Below are 21,742 nucleotides of genomic sequence, written 5' to 3'. Positions count from 1 at the left end.
GTGGAATCATTTACACTTGATAACTTATATTACATCCCCAGGAGTACCAAGGAAATTGGTGAAGAAGGAAAATTGGATAAGATTGTGTCTCCAGATAGTTTAAATATCTCTCAGTTTCTAGAATCCTCTAAGGATTTGATTACTAAATGAGCAACTTTGTTGGTGACATTTAAAACAGAAATTGAAAAACAACTTATACTTAAATTGTATTTTTTTGAATAAACAAGCACTGTTTTGTGGACAATAATTAATGATTTTTCCTGATGTGTCCAGACAAACACAATTTAGGAGGAAACAGTTTCTACAGCTTAAGCCTAAAGTTATAGCTGTGGGAGCTACTTTTTTTAAAAAAAATTCCCTTGCAAATGTTTGGTAAACTATAAAGCTGATAAATTTATTTTTGTAGATCCGTCACAATTGGAGAATTTCTTGATTGATAAGGTTACACTGAAAGTTACAGATACTAATATAGTTGTTGAAGAAAGTTAAGGACATAAAGGATTTGGTCATTTTGTCTATCAAGGATGATTGTAAATTGTTTTCCTTATAATTTTTATTGTACTTTAGGTTGTACTGAGCGGCCTTTAATAATGTGGACTTGGCATAAGTCTTAAATTTGAATTTTAAGTTCTTTCTTTTGAATTGTTTTCTATTTGCTTTTCCTGAATTTTGTTATTGATGTAACAAATATTAATAAAAATGTAAATTTTAAAAACCCCCACTTACAAGCAGATGTGTCTTTAGTATTTTTTAAAATGTTGCTCTCCCCTCACACAAACACATTTGCCCCAGCAAGGCATTCCAAAGTTTTATCCCAGCTGATGAAAACATTGAGTTACTTATCTTTACATGATGTAGCCTGGCTACTTTATCCACTGCCAATCTCATATTACTTTCATATTACCCTCCTAGGATGATACACTTCCAATAAGTCATAAAAACATGCAGGGGCTGTATCATACACCATTTGATGGACTATTGACAGCACCTTATACTACACCAGACATGGCAAACTCTGGCCTGTGTGCCAAATCTGGCCCGCGGTATAATAAAATTTGGCCCAGCAGACAATTCCTGGTATCGCCGAGATTTGGCCTGCCATTCCCTTTTTCCTCCATCCCAGCTTCCTGGTCCTCACAGCTGCCTGCACCTGCCTGCTGCCAGCGTAATCACCACTGCCGCTGCTCTTCACAAGCATCTGGGAACTCAGGAGGAAGATGAGCTTCAGACATTAAAGCAGCCTGCAGAGGCTTTCTGTTTTTCTTGCCCTGCACCTTCACTCTGGGAGCGTTTGCTTGCGTGAGGTCATCTGACTGGAAGAGAGCGTTCAGGTGTCCGTAAGCTCAGTGATCGCTGGAGTTCGGTGGTGTTCTTATTTTGCCCGAAGCTGCAAGCACCATGAAGCTGGGGGTGGATGAAATGTTCCCAGAGGGTGCGGGGCCTTATGTGGACCTGGATGAGGTGGGGAGAGGTGTCAGGGAACAGCACAACAGATGAGGGATCATGAGTGGGCTAAGGAAACCGTTACAACCGTTGTAGTGGGTAGTAACATAATAGATGACGTAATAGGCTTGTTGTAGTTAGTTGGCTAAAGGCTGTGTCTTTAATTCTGTGAGACTCAAAGATGAAGGGGAGGAATATGTAGAAGCTTAACAAATATTTCTGTTCTGTGTTCACGGCTGAAGTGCCGGAAGCAGGATCGCAAAAGACAAATGTGAATAGGAATGGAGGAGTAATAGACCCTGATCGATTTTCAGAGGGTTGTGTTCATGAGGAGCTAGCTATAATAAAGGTAAACAATGCGATGGGGCTGGATGGTGTACATCAGACGGTGCTGAAGGAACTTAGGGAAGTTCTGGTAGCTCCATTGACTGACCTTTTCAATGAGTCTCTAGAGTCGAGAGTGGTACCGGAGGACTGAAGAAGGGCGGATGTGGTCCCTCTCCACATAAGTGGAAGTAAGGAAGAAGTAGGGAATTACAGGCTGGTAAGTTTGATTTCTGTGGTAAGCAAATTAATGGAAACACTTTTAAAACAGAGAATGGTCAAGTTTCTGGAAACCTGTAGATTACAGGACTGGAGGCAACATGGATTCACTAGAGGTAGGTCTTGTCAGACAAATCTGATCAATTTCTTTAACTAGGTGACCAGAGAATTGGATAAAGGATGTGCACTAGATGTGCTGTATTTAGATTTTAGCAAAGCCTTTGACAGTGTTCCACACAGACATCTAATAAATAAACTGAGTGCCCTTGGGATTTACGCACAAGGAAAATTGAAGCAACTGTAAATATGGAACATTCTCCCTGCAACAAATGTTCTACTTGTCCTTCTGTCTATCTCTTCTTTTACACACCCAAAAACAAAGAGAAAATACAGACTTAATTTTTCTAGCAATTGTAGAACAAATCATGTAATTTATATAATTGTATGTCCATGCAACAAGTTGTATGTGGGAAAGACTAAGAGACAAATACGGACCAGAATAATAGAACATAGGAGCTATATTTTAAGACAGGTGAGATCCGCCCCTTTAGTCGATCACTGGATTACATTTGATCACCAGATCTAAAGTTTTTTGTCTTTAAGACACAAGAACCAAAATGGAGGGGAGGAAATAGGAATCAAGCCTTGGTATGAATGGAACAAAGAACCATTTTTGAATTCACTATAAGCCCTAGTGGCCTAAATCAAGAACTCAAATTAGCGCCTTTCCTATAATTTTGAAATACAAAGGGATTATCACATCATCATTTACATTGCTCACTGTTTTTATGTGGATTTGTCACTGCATACGTTTCAATAGGATCTAGCCAGAGGGGTGTTCCTATGTTCATTATACTGTATTAATTATGTCTATATTTTACATTTATTGTTATTAGTATTCTTCTGTAGAACCTCAATACTGTATATTTATATTTTTATTCTCAATTTCATTTTTATATTGTCTGCTATATCAGTTTTTATTGCGTTTATATGAAATTTTTATTTAAATTGTCAGTTATTTATTAATGATTATTGTATGTGTATGAACTTTTAATGTATATTGCTAGTTGTTCTTAGGTCTAAGCTCCAGTGTTCATTGATGTGATTTGGAATTTGAACTAAAGATTTGAACTTTATACTCCTATGTCCAGGAACAGGCTCCATGTGATGTGCTTTGTGGATGTCCCATATTCAGTGAACCTTTGATAGACTACTTTGAAAATTGTGCACATCCAGACTTCAATATCTCAATATCTCTTTCCTACACAGACAACCTGTAAAAAAAAAAAAATCAGGAATATGCACAAGAAGATTACCACTTAACCTGCTTTCATATAACTTGAATTACCTCTTTTCAATATTTTTCTCAAAGTCTTCATTTTCTAACTCAAGGTCTTCATTTCTGTGCTGCATCTGTTCTACCATCTGAAGTTTCATTTCAGCATCTTGCTCCAGATTTAAAATTTGAGAATTATAATAGGATTCCTATAAACAAACACAAACAGCTATATTGTATTTATTGTGTAACATTCATAAAAAAAAAGAAAACATATATTTACAAAGACTTGCAAAATCATTCATCAATTTAATAACTATTGCATACACCTCCCTTTTTCCCTCCGTCCTAGACTCCTACAATTATCCCAAGGTTAGTGCTGAATAAAAAAGCAATGCAAACATTCACTTCTAAGCTCTACATCAGTGGTCCCCAACCCTGTCCTGGAGGACCACCAGGCCAATAGGGTTTTCAGGCTAGCCCTAATGAATATGCATGGAGCAGATTTGCATGCCTGTCACTTCCATTATATGCAAATTTCTCTCATGCATATTCATTAGGGCTAGCCTGAAAACCCCATTGGCCTGGTGGTCCTCTAGGACAGGGTTGGGGACCACTGTTCTACAAAACTTAATCATACTATAAATGCATTTAATTTTGTTAAGTTGCATGACATAGCGCAGGACTATGTGATGGCTAAGCTTCCTCCTTATGTGCCGAACCGGTCCCTCCGCTCCCAGGATGAAATATGCCTCAAAATGCTCCCTGGTCGTGCCCTTCGACTGTAAATCACCACACGAAATTCCTACTCCCATTTCATACCGAGTCACTGGAATCGACTGCCCCTGCATATAAGATCCCTTAAAGGACTCCTCAACTTTAGGAAAGCATTAAGAACATACCTTTTCACCTAACCCCCCTGCCCTTGACCAATGGATCACAACGAAATGAATATTGGTATCAGAATCCAGTAGGTGTCACTTAAGGAAAACTTGTATTGTAAAATCTTGTACTGTAACTATGGCAAAATCCAACTTGTAAACTGTTTTTGTGTCCCAATTAAGATAAAACTTGTACTGTATGGAGGACCAAGAAAATAGGGGTCACCACAAGAATTTGAAAATTATGAGCTCCTGGAAGGACTCTGAACTGCAGACCTTCTTGAAGAACTGGATCCCACAGGCTATGAGCCTTCCAAGCAGCACAGGCTCAGCAATTGTGGAATGGTGGGACAGAGGGGGGAAGGCAATTCTAGATCTCAACCAAGACTGGTACTTGTCCTCTTCCTAAACTATGCAGTTAAGGTTCAGATTCTGGATCTGTTTAAGAAAAACTGTGTCTTGGAACAAGAGGGAGCTAAAATATTACTCTTTCAGGATTTTTCTCAAAAGGTGGCAGAAGAATAAAGGGCTTTGACATTGTTCTGTTCCCAGCTGTTTACTAGAGCAGTTAAGATTGTTCTGAAATACCTGGCTAAGGTCTGTATCATGCACAATAATCAAACTCTCACTATGACAAAAACTGAGGAACTCTGATACTTTATTGAGGGCCTTCCGCCTCAGCAGATGATATATGAGTGTTTGACCTGTTACATCTGCTGTCCCTTAGGAGCACATGTGCATGGTGTATGGAGACTTCTGTTTGCTAGGCAGTCAGCTGATATAATGGGCTTGCTGAAATCTCAGGCAATCAGGGACTGGTCTTTGGTCAATGCATGGCCATACTATTGCTTGAGCACTGTGGTAATTTATAATTGCCTACTTGGCCTTCACTTTTCTAGGCTGCCTACTTGCTTGCTTAAGTAAATGTTTTACATTTACACAGGCAAGAAAGTTTTGCATAAGAAGAGCCTGACTGATGGGGCTGCTAATTTGCCTGTTTTAGTCCATGCTGCATTCTAGGGATGGAAACTGTTACATGATGTTGTGTTTGTGTATGGGAGTGGAGGTGGGGGTAGGTGTGATCACGTGAGACTGTGGGTTAGGGATACAAAAGAACATAAGAATAGCCTTACTGGGTCAGACCAATGCTCTATCTAGCCCAGTAGCTCATCCTCATGGTGGACAATCCAGGTCACTAGTACCTGGCTAAAACCCAAAGAATAGCAACATTCCATGCTACCGATCCTGGGCAAGTAGTGGCTTCCCCCATGTCTTTCTCAATAGCAAGACTATGGACTTTTCCTCCAGGAAATTGTCCAAACCTTTCTTAAAACCAGCTATGCTATCTACTCTTACCACAACCTCTGGTAATGCTTTCCAGAACTTAACTATTCTCTGAGTGAAAAAATATTTCCTCCTATCGGTTTTAAAAGTATTTCATCTTTGTAATTTTTGACGGGTATGTATGAGAATGTAAACAATTGGCAGGTTGGTGTGAATGTGTGTTTGGATTTTGGGGCAATAACGGGAGTATGTGTTTGGAGTAGGGGAGGGCAGGGGTGTACGGAAGGGGAAGAGGAGAGGGTACCATAGCAATGAGATGGGGTTTGAAGAGGGTATAGTGGGAAACCTCTGTGGCTCTCCATGACATCTTTGGCTATATTTTTTGCGTCTCCTTTCACATGTGGTTTAATAATTTTAAAACATCTTCTCAAAAGCAATATTGCTTTTCTGAAGAGACTACGAAATATACCACCCACCTCAGTGTCGTAAATGACCAGGGCCCTGTGATATCCTGAAAGTCTATAACCAGCTTGTGATGTGTAATAATTTTTATATGCATTGGAGTCTCTATAGTCTTTAGTTACCAACATTTTAAAAGACAATAGTCTTCCATGGTCACAGGTGAAACTTAGGAATCACCTTCCCATAACGAAATGAGATGTGTCTGTTCTGATCTGTCTTTATTTCAAATGTGATGGTGTCGATATGCTGCTTGTTCACAGGGACATAGTGCGGTTTATCATACGTGAGGGTGATAAACTTACCCCTTGACCCTGTAGCTGGAACACCACGCAAGTTGTACAAAATGGTCACCTACTAACTGGTGCTCTACAACAGTGGTTCCCAACCCTGTCCTGGAGGACTACCAGGCCAGTCGGGTTTTCTGAATAGCCCTAATATGCATGGAGCAGGTTTGCATGCCTGGCACCTCCATTATATGCAGATCTCTGTCATGCATATTCATTAGCGCTATCCTGAAAACCCGACTGGCATGGTGGTCCTTCAGGAGACGGTTGGGAACCGCTGCTCTACAATATCTGTGTACAAGTAGAGTGTATTAAAGCCATCCTCAATATCTGCAGGAAAATGAGAATGCTGTGTATTAACATTAAACAATTGTTTTCACATGTTGGGGTCATATATGTTTCTCGGTGATATTGCAGGCTTATAGATGCTTATAATGTCTTGATTCATGCTTTCCAATAACCTCCCCGTGGTCACATAATATCCTCTCTGGATCATAAAGTGGTGTTGTACATTTCCTTCTCCACAGGTGACAAAATACTTTTGGTCTTCCTTAATTTTCTCCCAAGTATGGAGATATTATATTTCCAACAACCCAACTTCCCATGGCCCCTGTAAGTCCAACGGTATGGTAAAATTAGAGCTGGTATTATGGAGAAACACAACCGCCGAGGCATTGCTAGCCAATGTAATATAAAAGCCTCCATCATTCTTTTTTTTTTCTTGGTGTTGCTTCAAAAGACAAAACCAGATGTCTTGAATCTCTGATGTCTTCACCAAACTGTTAAATTTCAGAGACACAATTTATTCCTACCCCATCCTTTTACCTTTAGAACCTTTTCAATACGGTATATTTTAGTAATTCTTCAGAATAAAAAGAATCTTGTATGGCTTTGTTTTCATAATCTTGTATCTTGTATGCTGTTCTCTACCCCCTGTTTAAAACATCTTTTATTCTACATATCTCATCAATCCACGTTTGCTCATAACCTTTTTCAAATTTTCTTTTAGCTTTTGATAGCCTTACATGGCCTCCTTTCTTTAAGAGACTCTTGACAGAGTCACATTTCTTTAAGAGACCCTAGACAGGGATGCTATCAGAATGTACTGCCGTAGACTGTTTTCCAAATCTGCAAAGAGTTTGTGGATGTCACATCTACAGGCCTAGCCTAAATTGTTCTGTGAAAACTATAATTATAGCTGTGCATGACAGCCTGCAGCACGTCTTGATAAGTAAAGGTGTAGTGAGCAATTTTGGATTTTAAAATCCTGTTAAACCTTTCCACTACAGCTGCTTTAACTTCATTATTGGCCACAAAATGATGAACCCCTCTTTGTTTTAATAAATTCTTCAGAGACTTATTTAAAAGTTCTTTACCCTTATCTTTTTGTAGTTTTTCAAGTGTACGCCCTAAATTAAATATTGTTTCAAAGGCTTTAACTTCATGACCGGTTTTTGTTTTTAAACTCATGACCCATACATATTTTGACAGGCAATCTACAACTGTTAAGATGTATTTGAAACCGTTATTATAACGGGCCAAGGAAGACATGTCCACTAAGTACCTTTGCTATTGCCTGTCAACTTCTGCCACAATTGTTTTGTTTCTTTTTAAATGGACTCTAGAAGGTCTATGTAAATTGTAAGCATTTTGACTGGCGATCCAATCGATTACGTCTTTTCTGCCGATTGTTTTATCGTGCTTTTTAGCAACTTGAAGTAGAGGGTTAATGCCACCATAGCTGCCTGCTTTTGGATCATAATAAATATGCTTCAATAAAGATTCCTTCATCTATACCCTGTTCCAGCCAGCTCTGTTAACCTCTTTCTAAATAAAAAAAAATATGCCTTAAAAACTCCATCTTTTAATAGGGGTGGTTAGGAGCAGTGGAGGTTTTTTTTCAGTGTGAGAACTTTTATTTATGCTTGTTAACGATCATTCCCATGTCACACGCTATTTACCTACATAATTTCCTTTAAGCCCTCACTATGACAACACCCCAAACAGTAGGCAGGGCCATGTTCAGACAGGTTTTTCTTTCCATGTTTAAACCCCAAATGTACGATTAACCACCCTCTCTATTTTCTCAGCTGTCACCATGACAACAGGGGCTGCTACCCCCACAAACATTAACCAGGACTTAGCCAAGGCTTGTTCTGACGTGCCTCTTTTTATTTTTAAAGGCATTTTTAACTGTTTGGCTTTTGTACTTGTGAGCTGTACAAAATGAAAATCTTAACAGGGGGGCACTGCTCTCTCTAACAGTTAGGTCTTAAAATCTCTGTCTTTTAACTGAAAGGCTGTTAAAATAAAAGCCACATTTTTTTCTGTTTTATTTGCTTCTGGCCACATCATTTCCAGGGGGTTAGACTAAATCTGTTTCTGCTAACATCATCAGAAAATGCATTTCCGGCTCTCCAGAAACTGCATTTCCAGCACTTCATTTACCCTGTTTCCACTGACGTTATCAGAAAGTGTATTTGCGGTACTTCATTTACCCTGTTTCCGCTGGCATCATCGAAAGCACATTTCCGGCATTTCATGTACCCTGTTTCCACTGACATCGTCAGAAAGCACATTTTTGGTGCGTTAGTTACCCTGTTTCCACTGACATCATTAGAAAGTGCATTTCCGGCATATCAGTCACACCCATTTCTGCTGATGTCTTCAGAAAGTGCATTTCCAGGTCAGACAATCTCTACTTCCACTGACATCATCAGAAAATGTCAGGGATCATTTCCGGTGATGTCATCAGAAAGTGCATTTCTGGTGACAAAGACAGGGGACGGGCCATGAGTGGGGCATGGGCAGAGCTACCACTACATTCCTATGAGATGGGGCAGGGCATGGGCAGTAGTGGACAGGGCATGAGTGGGAGTGGTGTGGACGGGGCATGTGTGGGGTGTTGAGGAATTCCTGACATTTGCAGGTGTGATAAGGTGTCACAGATGATATGAAAACTGGGTTTGTGAACAAATTAAAACACAGTGCCTATATATTGAAATTTGGGAACTCAGATAAGAGATCTATAGTGAAAAAGTCTGAGACAGTGTACTTACAGATTGAAAAATATAAATTACTGGATCTACATTCCAGCTATGCTAAGGAAGGTTAGAGGGTGACCTGTGACTTTTTAAGACATAGATAAATTTATGTACTATTGTTTAAATACAGTCATGGAAGTTAAAGACAAAGTTTTCAGAGGAAACAGGAAATCTATTCTGTACATAGAATCACAAATAACCAAGACACTATGCCTCTGTTACTATACATTCAGCTATAGGACTATCCTGACATGATTTATTTATGAGCAGGTCACAAAGGTCAAAAGCAATTTGGAAACCATATGTAGAAAAAGAGTAAAACTGACATCTATTGGACTTGAATTGACAAGTGAATTGTCTGTCTTTTACATTGTAATTTTATCTTTGGCTCAGGCTATAAAGAGTTGACTGGACAGTTATATAGAAAAAATATGTTTTTGTAAATGAACTAGGCTCCACAGGATATACGTGTTTAGGAAGCTTACACGTCAGAGAAAGTATAAAATGTATAGCTTTGGCTTTGGCAAGATTTCTTTGAAGGAATTTGAACAGAAGAATGTAATGCGAGTTTCTTATTCCTTCCAACTGAACACATAACTACTTTATAATTTGATATTTAATTTGCATTTATCATAATAAATCTTGAAGATTTTGTTCTTAAAGTCTTCAGTGTTTTGTGTCCAATTTTTACATATCAGGATGGGAAGCTCTTCTCTTACTGCCTAAGAGAGGAATTTTCATCCTGTGGAACTTCTCCTGAACCTGTATTCAGGTAAATAGCAGCCCCTGGATATGGTTTGGGTGGAGAGTAGGCATGGTATGGGTGGGCAAGGTTTGGACAGAGAGTGGGTGTGGTGTAGGTGGAGAGTGGGTGGGGGGTTTAACCCGGAAGTGAGTGCTGATTGGTCGAGTCTTATCTTGACAGCTGTCAATCATTTTAACATGAGGTGTACCCATTATAATACTAATGTTTCTGTGATTTTTGATAATGGGTGATCTGAGATTTAAATCTTTGAACATTGATGGAATTTATTCCCCTGTAAAGTGCACAAATATTTTGAATTATTATAAACAAATACAGTGGTACCTCGGTTTACGAGTGCACCGGTTTGCGAGTGTTTTGCAAGACGAGCAAAACATTCGCAAAATCGTCGCCTCGGAAACCGAGCATGCCTCGATTTGTGAGCACCCTCCCCCCCCGGGAACTGGCACCCTCCCCCCCGCGATCCAGCACCTCCCCGCCGTCAACGTGCACCTCTCCGCTGTGATCGGGCACCCCCCTGTCGTGACCTGAAGTCCCCCAGAGCCCTTTTCTTACTTTAATGTAGCACCGGAATGTCGGCCTCCTCTTCTGTGCTGGCCTTGAGCATGTGCGCATGCTCAAGGCCTGCGAGTTCACGTTCTCTCCGAGAGAAGCCAACCAGGGGAGGTGGGTGGATTGTGAGAATAGTTACCTGCTGTCCCTGGACAACACCTATTACAGTAAGTAACTGTGCTTTATCCCAGGACAAGCAGGCAGCCTATTCTCACATATGGGTGACCTCCAAGCTAACCAGAATGGGATGGTGGAAGTGTTGGCAATTTAGGAGAATAAATTTTGTAATACTGTCCAGCCAAAATGGCCATCCCGTCTGGAGAAAACATCCAGACAATAGTGAAAAGTGAAAGTATGAACTGAGGACCAAGTAGCAGCCTTGCAAATTTCCTCAATAGGTGTAGATCTGAGGAAAGCTACTGAAGCTGCCACTGCTCTGACCTTATGGGCTGTGACTCTACTCTGTAGGGGTAATCAAGCCTGGGCATAGCAGAAGGAGATACAAGCGGCCATCCAGTTGGAGATGGTACGCTTAGAGATAGGATGTCCCAACTTATTTGGATCAAAGGAGACAAAAAGTTGAAGAGCAGTTCTGTGCGGTTTGGTGCGTTCCAAATAGAAGGCCACAGCACATTTACAGTCGAGAGTATGAAGAGTTGATTCTCCAGGATGAGAATGAGGCTTTAGAAAGAACACTGGAAATATAATGGATTGGTTGAGATGAAATTCCGAAACCACTTTAGGTAGGAATTTAGGATGAGTACGGAGAACCACCTTGTCATGATGGAACACAGTGAAAGTTAGATCAGCAACTAAAGCCAGAAGATGAGCTTTCCAGTCTTCTGCACCGGCTGCAATATGTATGACTACCTCCCGTCGGGGATTAGGGCATACATTTGCAGTCGTTGCATGGAGCTGGATAGCTTGAAATGGCAGGTCCGGCTGCTAGAGGAGACAGTGCTGGAACTAAAAGAACTCCTCACCTTTGAAGAAGAAATCCACGAACAGGAGAAGCTTCTAGTGCAGTTCAGTCCAAACGAAGAGGTCAAGGAACTAGAAAGATTCATCGAGGATGCCCACCAGCAGCATGTGGAGAACTGTACCCGAACAACTCAGGAAGAAGGCCTGGATGAGAGAAGAGAAGACACCCCTGCAAATTCTGGAGAAAAAGAAGCTGAGATAAGGGTCGATCACACACCAGGAGTAAGAGGGAGACTGCATGGGGACACTCCCCCCACACACACCTGAAGAGCAGAAAACAACCCCAGGAGTATCGCAGGAGGGAGAAGATTGGTCCTATACCATGGATGTAGACTTACAACCCCCAAGGAACCACTGAATAAAGAAGATGGGGGATCATCATGGGAGACTCCATCGTACAGCATGTGGACAGCTACACCGCAGGAGGGAAAGAGGATAGAATCGTCACCTGCCTGCCGGGAGCAAGAGTGAAGGATGTGGCCAACAGCATCTCCAGGATCATAGACAGCGCAGGGGGAGAGGACACTGCTGTGCTTATCCACGTGGGAACCAACAATGTGAGCGGACGGAAGTATGACAGGGAAGAAATGAAGGGCCAGCTCCGCTCACTCGGAAGAAAACTGAAGATCAGGGAGGTGAAGATGGCCTTCTCCAAGATCCTCCTGGTACCAAGAACGGAAGGAAGGAGACAAGGGGAACTGCAAGTGATCAACGCCTGGATGAGACAATGGTGCAAAAAGGAAGGCTTTGACTTCGTGCGCAACTGGACAACATTCTGGGGAAGAAGCAAGTACTACAGAAAGGATGGACTGCACCTCAACGAGGAAGGAACAAGAGTATTGGCAGGCAACATGAAGAAGGCCATCGAGAAGGCTTTAAACTGAAGGACAGGGGAAAGCCAACAGTCAACCACCAGTCGATGGTCCGGGCAACAGGATGTCCCGAAGAGGAAACTATGGAAAACTATTCAGAAACAGGAGGGGACGACCACAAAGCAAACAAGAGAGACAACGCAGGAGCAAGAAAGGATACCGTGAAAGAACCAGGGGAGACTGCTAAGCTTAAAGAGTCCAAGAAAGTAACACAAAGGGAACACAAATGTATGTATACGAACACTAGAAGTTTGAGAAACAAAATGGGAGAATTAGAAGCAATAGCAGAAAACGACGAACTGGAAATCATTGGCATAACATAAACCTGGTGGAATGACAAAAACAAATGGGATTCAGTACTACAGGGATACAAACTGTACAGAAGAGAGAGAGTGGGGCAGAAATGTGGAGGTATTGCCCTATATGTTCGGGAAGGAATAGAATCTGTGAGAGGACTATGATGGAAGAGAAAGAGAAGCTGGAATCCCTCTGAATAAAGATTCCCAGACACAATGGTGCTGACACAAAGATTGGCCTTTATTACCGACCGCCAGGACAGGTGGAAGAAACAGACTCGGAAATAATAGAGGAAATTAAACACGAATGTAAGACAGGTAATGTCATAATCTTGGGGGATTTCAATTTCCCGGGAATAGACTGGGACCTGGGAACCTCTAACTGTGGCAAGGAGACAAAGTTCCTGGAGATGCTAGGGGACTGCTTCCTGGAACAATTGGTGGGAGAGCCGACAAGAGGAAACGTCACCTTGGATTTGGTCCTAAACGGCATTACGGGGCTGGCAAAGAAAGTAGAAGTCACGGTCCCGCTGGGGACGAGCGATCACAACATGATCAACTTCAAACTCGATGTCGGGAAGGGGAAAGGTACCAAAACGTCAACCACGACTTTAAATTTTAAAAGGGGAAGATACAATAGCATGAGAGCCATGGTGAAACAACGGATCAAAAAAAAGACGGGCAAAGTCAAAACGGTAGAACAGGCATGGTCTTTTCTGAAAAATACTATCAAGGAAGCACAAAGCCTCTACATTCCGCGGATGTCCAAAGCAAAGAAAACCAAAGGCAAAATAGAGCTGGCGTGGCTTACTAAAGAAGTGAAGGAAGCCATAAAAGAAAAGAAGGACTCCTTTAAAACATGGAAATGCACGAAAACATCTGAAACTTAGAACAAACACAAAGATGATCAGAAGAAATGTCACATGGCGGTGAGGGATGGCAAAAAGGACTATGAGGAGAAAATAGCGCAGGAGGCCAAAAACTTCAAGCCCTTCTTTAGGTACGTGAAAGGGAGAAAACCCGAAAAAGAGGTGGTGGGACCGCTGGATGACCAGGGAAGGAAAGGGTACATCAAGGAAGACAAACAAATTGCAGACAGACTAAATTCCTTCTTTGCATCTGTCTTTACGAAGGAGGACACTGCAACAATTCCAGAAGCAGTGAAAGTGTTCAAAGGAGTAACAGAGGACAGCCTCACCACAGTAGAAGTGGACTTGAACCATATTTTCCGCCAGATCGACAAACTCAAAAGTGACAAATCTCCTGGACCAGACAGAATTCATCCAAGAGTCTTGAAAGAGCTAAAAGTGAAATTCAGAGAACTATTGCAAAAACTTGCCAACCTGTCAATCAAAACAGGACAGATACCAGACGACTGGAAGATAGCGAACGTCATGCCGATATTTAAAAAAGGATCGAGAGGAGTGCCAGGCAACTATAGACCTGTGAGTCTCATATCAGTCCCTGGGAAGATGGTTGAGGCGCTGATTAAGGATAGCATAATCCAGCTCTTAGACACACACAATCTGATGAGAGCCAGCCAACATGGATTCAGGAAAGGGAAATCATGTTTGACAAACCTACTTCAATTTTTTGAGACAGTAAACAGACAAATTGATAATGGAGAACCGGTGGATATTATATACTTGGATTTTCAGAAAGCGTTCGACAAGGTTCCACATGTAAGACTTCTCAGGAAATAGAAGGAGATATACTAAGAATGATAGGCAAATCGCTGGAGAACAGAAGGCAGAGAGTGGGCATATATGGGAAGTTCTCAGACTGGGAGAATGTGACTAGTGATGTGCCCCAGGGCTCAGTACTTAGGCCCATCTTATTTAATATTTTCATCAATGACCTAGAGGATAGAACATCCAGTGAGATCATCAAGTTTGCAGATGACACAAAGCTATGTCGGGCAATCAAATCATAGAAGGACAGTGAGGAACTCCAGAGCGACTTGAGTCGATTGGAGAAATAGGCAGATAAATGGCAGATGAAGTTTAATGTGGAAAAATGCAAAGTGATGCACTTAGGCAGAAAGAATAAGGAATACAAGTATAGTATGTCAGGTGCAACTCTGGGAAAAACTGAACAGGAAAAGGACTTGGGTGTACTAATTGATAGGACCCTGAAGCTGTCAGCGCAATGTGCGGTGGCAGCTAAGAACACAAATAGAATGCTAGGCATGATAAAGAAGGGAATCACGAGTAGATCAGAGAAAGTAATAATGCATCCAACATTGGTCTCCATACCTAAAGAAGGATATAAAACTGTTGGAGAGGGTGCAGAGACGAGCAACGAAGCTAATAAAAGGTACGGAGAACTTGGAATACTAGGAACGACTTAAGAGACTGGGATTGTCCTCCCTTGAGAAGAGGAGACTGCAAGGGGATATGATCGAGACTTTCAAATTACTGAAAGGAATCAACAAAATAGAGCAGGAAAACACGGACACGGACATGGACACGGACTGAAGCTGAGGGGGGACAAGTTCAGAACAAATATCAGGAAGTTCTGCTTCATGCAATGAGTGGTGGACACCTGGAATGCTCTCCCAGAGGAGGTAATTGTGGAATCCACCGTTCTAGGATTTAAGGGTAAGCTGGATATACATCTCCTTATGAGTGGCATAAAGTGATACGGGTAAGGGTAAACTAGATGCACATCTCCTTATGAGAAGCTTAGAGTGATATGGGGACTAAAACTAAGCCAGGGTACATCTGGCGGGGCCTCTGCATGCATGGATCGCCGGACTTGATGGACCTAGGGTCTGATCCGGAGATGGCAATTCTTATATTCTTATGTTCACTTTCCAAGTAAGATACTTCAGATGAGCTGTAGACATTGGTTCAAATAGAGGCTTCATCAATTGAGTAAGAACAACATTGAGGTCCCAAACCACTGGAGGCGGTTTGAGAGGAGGTTTGACATAGAAAAGTCCTTTTATCAATCTGGAAACCACTGGATAAGCAGAAAGGGGTTTTCCTTCAATAGACTGATAGAAAGCAGCAATTGCACTGCGATGGACTCGGATCGATGTAGACTTGAGGCCAGAGGTGGATAAGTGCAAAAGGTAGTCTAAAACAGAAGACAAGGAGGAATGTTGAGGCTCCTTATCATGAGAAAAACACCATGTAGAAAATCTAGTCCATTTTTGGTGATAGCATTGTCTAGTGGTAGGCTTCCTAGAAGCCTCTAAAATGTTACAGATTGAGAAAACTGAAGAGGAGTTATGTTGAGAGGTACCAAGCTGTCAGGTGTAGAGACTGCAGTTTGGGATGAAGCAGAGATCCCTGATTCTGTGTAAGCAGAGATGGAAAAACTGGTAGAAGATATGGCTCCCTACTGCTGAGTTGAAGGAGAAGGGAGTACCAAAGATGTCTCGGCCACCGGGAGCAATCAGAATCATGGTGGCATAGTCGTTCTTTAACTTGACAAGAGTCTTGAGAATGAGAGGGAATGGAAGGAATGCATACAGGAAGAGATTTTTCCATTCCAGAAGAAAAGCATCTGCCTCGAGGTGATGAGAAGAATAGATCCTGGAGCAGAACTGAGGCAGTTTGTGGTTGTTGGGAGCTGCAAAGAGATCTATCTGAGGCGTTCCCCACTGTGAAAAAATGTGATGAAGAGGCGAGGAATGGAGTATCCATTTGTGAGGTTGCAGAAGACGACTCAAGTTGTCCGACAAGCAATTTTTCGCCCCTTGGATGTAGACAGCTTTGAGGAAGGTGTTGTAGCAGATTGCCCAGACCCAAACCTTCAGAGCTTCTTGACAAAAGGAGGAAGATCCCGTCCCTCCCTGTTTGTTCACATAATACATGGCGACTTGGTTGTCCGTCCGAATGAGGACTACCTGATCTTGAAGATTTTGAAAAGCTTTGAGAGCCTAAAATTGCTCTGAGTTCCAACAGATTGATGTGACACTGATGATCCGTACTGGTCCAGTGGCCTTGAGTACGGAGACCATTGAGATGAGCGCCCCAAGCGTAGGTCGAGGAATCTGTTGTAAAGACCTTCTGATGAGGAGGCGTTTGAAACAGCAAGCTTCTGGAGAGATTGGAAGAGAGCATCCACCAGCCGAGAGACTGTCTCAATGAAGGAGTGACTGCAATGTGTCAAGAAAGTGGGTCACAAACCTGCGTCCACTGAGATGCCAGGGTCCACTGAGGAATTCTGAGGTGAAGTCTGGGTAAAAGGAGTTACATATACTGTGGAGCTCATGTGACCCAGGACTACCATCATGTGTCTCGCTGATATGGAGGAGCGGGAAGATACTGTATGACAGAGTTGAAGGAGGACTTCCAGATGTTGCGGAAGGAATGCTCTGAGTTGGATAGTATCCAGAACAGCTCCGATGAATTGTAGATTCTGAAAGGGTTGAAGTTGGGATTTGGGAAAGTTGATTTTGAATCCCAAACTCTGTAAGAACCACGTAGTCGCTACAATAACCCCTTGAGATGTTGAATCTTTGATGAGCCAGTCATCCAGGTAGGGAAATACCTGAAGACCATGGTTTCTGAGAGCTGCGGCTACCACTACCAGCCACTTGGTGAACACTCTGGGAGATGAAACCTGGCCAAAGGGCAGTACTCTGTATTGATAATGCAGATTCCCCACCCAAAATCTGAGATATTGGCAGGAGGCCAGATGAATGGGAATATGAGTATAAGCCTCCTTGAGATCCAGAGAGCATAACCAGTCGTTCTGATCTAGGAGGGGATAAAGGGATGCCAGGGATAACATGCCAAATTTTTCTTTGACTAAAAATTTGTTGAGAGCCCTGAGATCCAGAATGGGCCACAAATCGCCCGTCTTCTTCGGAACAAGGAAGTTACGAGAGTAAAAACCCCTGTTCTGTTGTTCCAAAGGAACTGGTTCAATGGCATGGAGACGAAGCAGAGCTTGAGCTTCCTGAAGAAGAAGGGCAGTCTGGGATGGACTGGAAGGATACTCTTTTGGAGGAAGCTCTGGTAGAACCTGAGTGAAATGAAGAGAGTATCCTTGCTTGATGATTGACAGCACCCAGAGGTCGGATGTGATTGTCTCCCATCGGTGCTAAAAATGATGGAGGCGACCTCCAATAGGGGGAAGATAGGACAGAGACAGAGCGGTGAAGGTTATGCTCTGTTTTAAACAGTCAAAAAGGCTGTGTAGCCTTAGGTGCAGCAGAAGGTTGAGGTTTCTGTTGCTTCTTATTCTGCTGTTTCTTAAGAGGAGGGTGAGTATAAGGAGCCGCTCTTGGAGCAAAACACCTCTGATAAATAGGAGGAGGACATGCAGGCTTGGCAGGAACTGGCTTTGGCTTAGGTCTGACAATAGAAGCAAAGGATTTTTCATGCTCAGACAATTTCTTGATGGCTGCCTCAATAGATTCATCGAAGAGGTCATTGCCTGCACAAGGAATATTAGCCAAGCGGCACCCAGGGCCCATCATTTTTTTGACACCCCCCCCCCCCATCTGTATGAAAAACATGATTTTTAGTAACAATCCACACGACACACAAGAGTGTACCTAGGAAAAGGCAGCATCTTACATGCTGCAGTGAGCAGTATGTCAATAAACCCATTGTAAAACTAAACAAGAACATAAGAAGTTGCCTCCGCTGAGGCAGACCAGAGGTCCATCTCGCCCAGCGGTCCGCTCCCGCAGCGGCCCATCAGGCCCATTTCCTGAGCAGTGGTCCCTGACTATCCCTATGACCTACCTCTACTCCTATCTGTACCCAATTCCTTTATCCTCTGGGAACCTATCCAAACCTTCTTTGAAGCCTTGTAACGTGCTCCGGCCTATCACAGCCTCCGGAAGCGCGTTCCATGTATGCACCACCCTCTAGATGAAAAAGAACTTCCTGGCGTTTGTTCTAAACCTGTCCCCTTTTAATTTCTCTGAGTGCCCCCTTGTACTTGTGGTTCCCCATAATCTGAAAAATCTGTCCCTGTCTACCTTTTCTATACCCTTCAGGATCTTGAAGGTTTCTATCATGTCTCCTCTAAGTCTCCGCTTTTTCAGGGAGAACAGCCCCAGCTTTTTCAGTCTGTCAGTATATGAGAGGTTTTCCATACCCTTTATCAGTTTAGTTGCTCTTCAAGCCAGACTAGTACAGATCAATCCTACACAGTCAATCCTAACAGAAAACCATGTCTTGACCTCTGTCCCGGGAAAGATGATGGAAGCGCTGATTAAAGACAGCATCTGGGAACACATCGAAAACAATGGGCAGCTAAAGTCGAGCCAGCATGGCTTCTGCAAGGGCAGGTCATGCCTCATGAACTTATTATACTTCTTTGAGGGGGTAAACAACCAGGTGGATAGAGGGGAATCCATAGACATCATTTACCTTGACTTCCAAAAAGCCTTCGACAAGGTACCACACGAAAGACTTCTAAGGAGGTGCAAGGGGTGGTCCACCGATGGATCAAAAACTGGCTGGCGGACAGGAAACAGAGGGTTGGAGTAAAGGGACATTACTCAGATTGGAAATGGGTCACGAGCGGAGTTCCACAGGGGTCGGTGCTGGGACCGCTCCTGTTCAATATATTTATTAATGACCTGGAGGCGGGAACAAAATGTGAGGTTATTAAATTTGCGGATGACACTAAACTATACAGCAGGGTCAAAGCCATGGAGGACTGTGAAGACCTCCAAAAAGATCTGACAACGCTGGAAGAGTGGGCCAAAAAGTGGCAAATGAGCTTCAACATAGGGAAATGCAAGGTCATGCATGTTGGGAAAAAGAACCTGATGTTCACTTACAAGATCACCGCTAGGGGTGAGCAACCTTGAAAGAGACCTGGGAGTGATGGTAGACACAACATTGAAGGCATCGGCGCAGTGCGCCACAGCCTCAAGGAAAGCGAACAAAATGTTGGGTATCATTAAGAAAGGTATCACAACCAGGACGAAAGAAGTCATCCTGCCACTGTATCGTGCAATGGTGCGCCCACACCTGGAGTACTGTGTCCAGTACTGGTCGCCGTACCTCAAGAAGGACATGGCGGTACTTGAGAGAGTCCAGAGAAGAGCAACTAAGCTGATAGAGGGTATGGGGGACCTCTCATATACTGACAGACTGAGACGCCATCATTATTTTCCACAGTGATAACTTTAAATAATTTAACTTTTTACGCCCCAGTATTTTGAGCTGACAGCAGTAAAATATTTCTCTCAACACACTCTGGAAGCTGAAAGTCAGAAGTGGAAAGACTTTCTTCCACTACTTGCATTGTCCAATCTGGGATCTCAGTTTGCTTCCTTCTTCCAAGGCTCCTACCTTGTTCTGTGCTGCTGAAGAGTTTCAGCCTCCTCCCCCTACTGCTTGCTTCAGCCTGCCTTTATCCAGCTCAAAGCCATTCCCTTCAGCCTGTAGAGGGGGATGGGCTTTGGTTGTACTGCAGGCTTTCCCTGTCTGCTTTGCATTGGTTTCCTAGGCTCAGCTAGCTTGCCTGTAGCTGCCCTGGCTGAAGTATTGACAGGGTGCCAAAATTGTAAGTCTGCCTGCTCATGAACATCCTGATCTAGATTACTACTGTTTCTGCAATAAGGACAAGGGAGGTCAATCTCAAGTGGCTCACCAGAGCTGATCTGGTCAGCTCTTCCGCACAGGATCTTTTTAACAGTTTTAGGTGCAAAACTAGTACGGGTGCTTGGTTTGTCACAGCAGGCTTGCACGACCTTTGCCCCGTATATGGACATTCAATTGCACACTACTGGGCAGGGCTCTGGGTTTCTGACCCAGAAATATCCAAGAAAAAGGACCATTTAAACTAAATTAATTTAAGGAGCATGTATGGTTGGGCAGACTGGATGGATCACTCGGGTCTTTATCTGCCGTCATTTACTATGTTATTATGGTACCCTAATGTTGCTGGTTCGAATCCCAGTCACTCTGTTTGATGGAAGAGAAATAAATAAAAGCATTAAACAGATCCAATTCCCAGTATCACAATTATAATGAAAAACACCATAAAATCTCCATTCTAATAATGTCATATTAATAAAATATTATGCTGTCGCTAGTGCTTGCTGCACTTGGAGACATCGGGACAGGCAGTCCCGCTGCTGCCCGACCCAGCCAGCTGAGAGGGTCCTTGGAGAAGGAGCCTTAAACGAGGGAAGCAGAGAGGGAGCCTGTCGCTAGTGCTTGCTGCACTTGGAGACATCGGGACAGGCAGTCCCGCTGCTTCCCGACCCAGCCAGCTGAGAGGGTCCTTGGAGAAGGAGCCTTAAACGAGGGAAGCAGAGAGGGAGCCTGTCGCTAGTGCTTGCTGCACTTGGAGACATCGGGACAGGCAGTCCCGCTGCTGCCCGACCCAGCCAGCTGAGAGGGTCCTTGGAGAAGGAGCCTTAAACGAGGGAAGCAGAGAGGGAGCCTGTCGCTAGTGCTTGCTGCACTTGGAGACATCGGGACAGGCAGTCCCGCTGCTGCCCGACCCAGCCAGCTGAGAGGGTCCTTGGAGAAGGAGCCTTTAATTTTCGAACAGCTGCGGTACGCGGCCCGCGGTTGCGAGCCCCGGGTCGCGAGCTGAAGGGGCGTGGCTAAAGGGGCCTGCCCCTTTTGAGCCCCTTCAGAGCCTAAGAGGAGCAGGGAGCAGGACTACCGACTCTTCAACATGGGTAAGAGGAAAGCTAAAGCAATACCATCTGCTGCAACAACAGGCCCAATGGATCGCCATCTTGTGGTTCCTATCTTGCCTCCTGTTGAGGAACAGGTAACTTTTAATATTCAAGCTGTCTCCTTATCCTCTGGGGAACCAACACCACCTCCTCAACCATCATATTCCTTACGGTTAGAAGAATCTCCTTCCCCTTTTAAGGAAGGAATAATTTCTTCTTCCCCTCAATCATTGTCACTATCTGGTCTGGAGGTTTCAGGACAGTCCCTGGGACAGGCTAAAGAACTAACCCCAGTGCAGATGAGTACTGGGCAAAGCTCGGAAGCTCTCCCCAGGGATAAAGTGATCACTCTAAATGATGTTTGGCTTAGTATTAACAGAATAGAGTCATCTTTACAAAAAACCGTTTTGAACTTATGTCAATTTTCATCTGATGTAACTGTGA

At 43.2% G+C, this 21,742-nt stretch overlaps 1 protein-coding gene across 3 annotated transcripts in view; it reads right to left on the bottom strand.

The window, feature by feature from the left end:
• The window catches only part of CCDC178 (coiled-coil domain containing 178), a 483,231-nt gene that overhangs the window by 420,071 nt on the left and 41,418 nt on the right, over positions 1-21,742 (bottom strand). For all 3 annotated transcript variants that reach the window (XM_033935245.1, XM_033935248.1, XM_033935246.1), the window contains one exon: positions 3,335-3,471. In XM_033935245.1, coding sequence (XP_033791136.1) covers positions 3,335-3,471 — 137 coding nt within the window. The remainder of the gene's footprint in view (positions 1-3,334; positions 3,472-21,742) is intronic.

Source organism: Geotrypetes seraphini, chromosome 2, assembly GCF_902459505.1.
Source record: "Geotrypetes seraphini chromosome 2, aGeoSer1.1, whole genome shotgun sequence".
NCBI classification, from domain to species: domain Eukaryota; kingdom Metazoa; phylum Chordata; class Amphibia; order Gymnophiona; family Dermophiidae; genus Geotrypetes; species Geotrypetes seraphini.
This window is presented reverse-complemented; position numbering and strand designations above follow the sequence as displayed.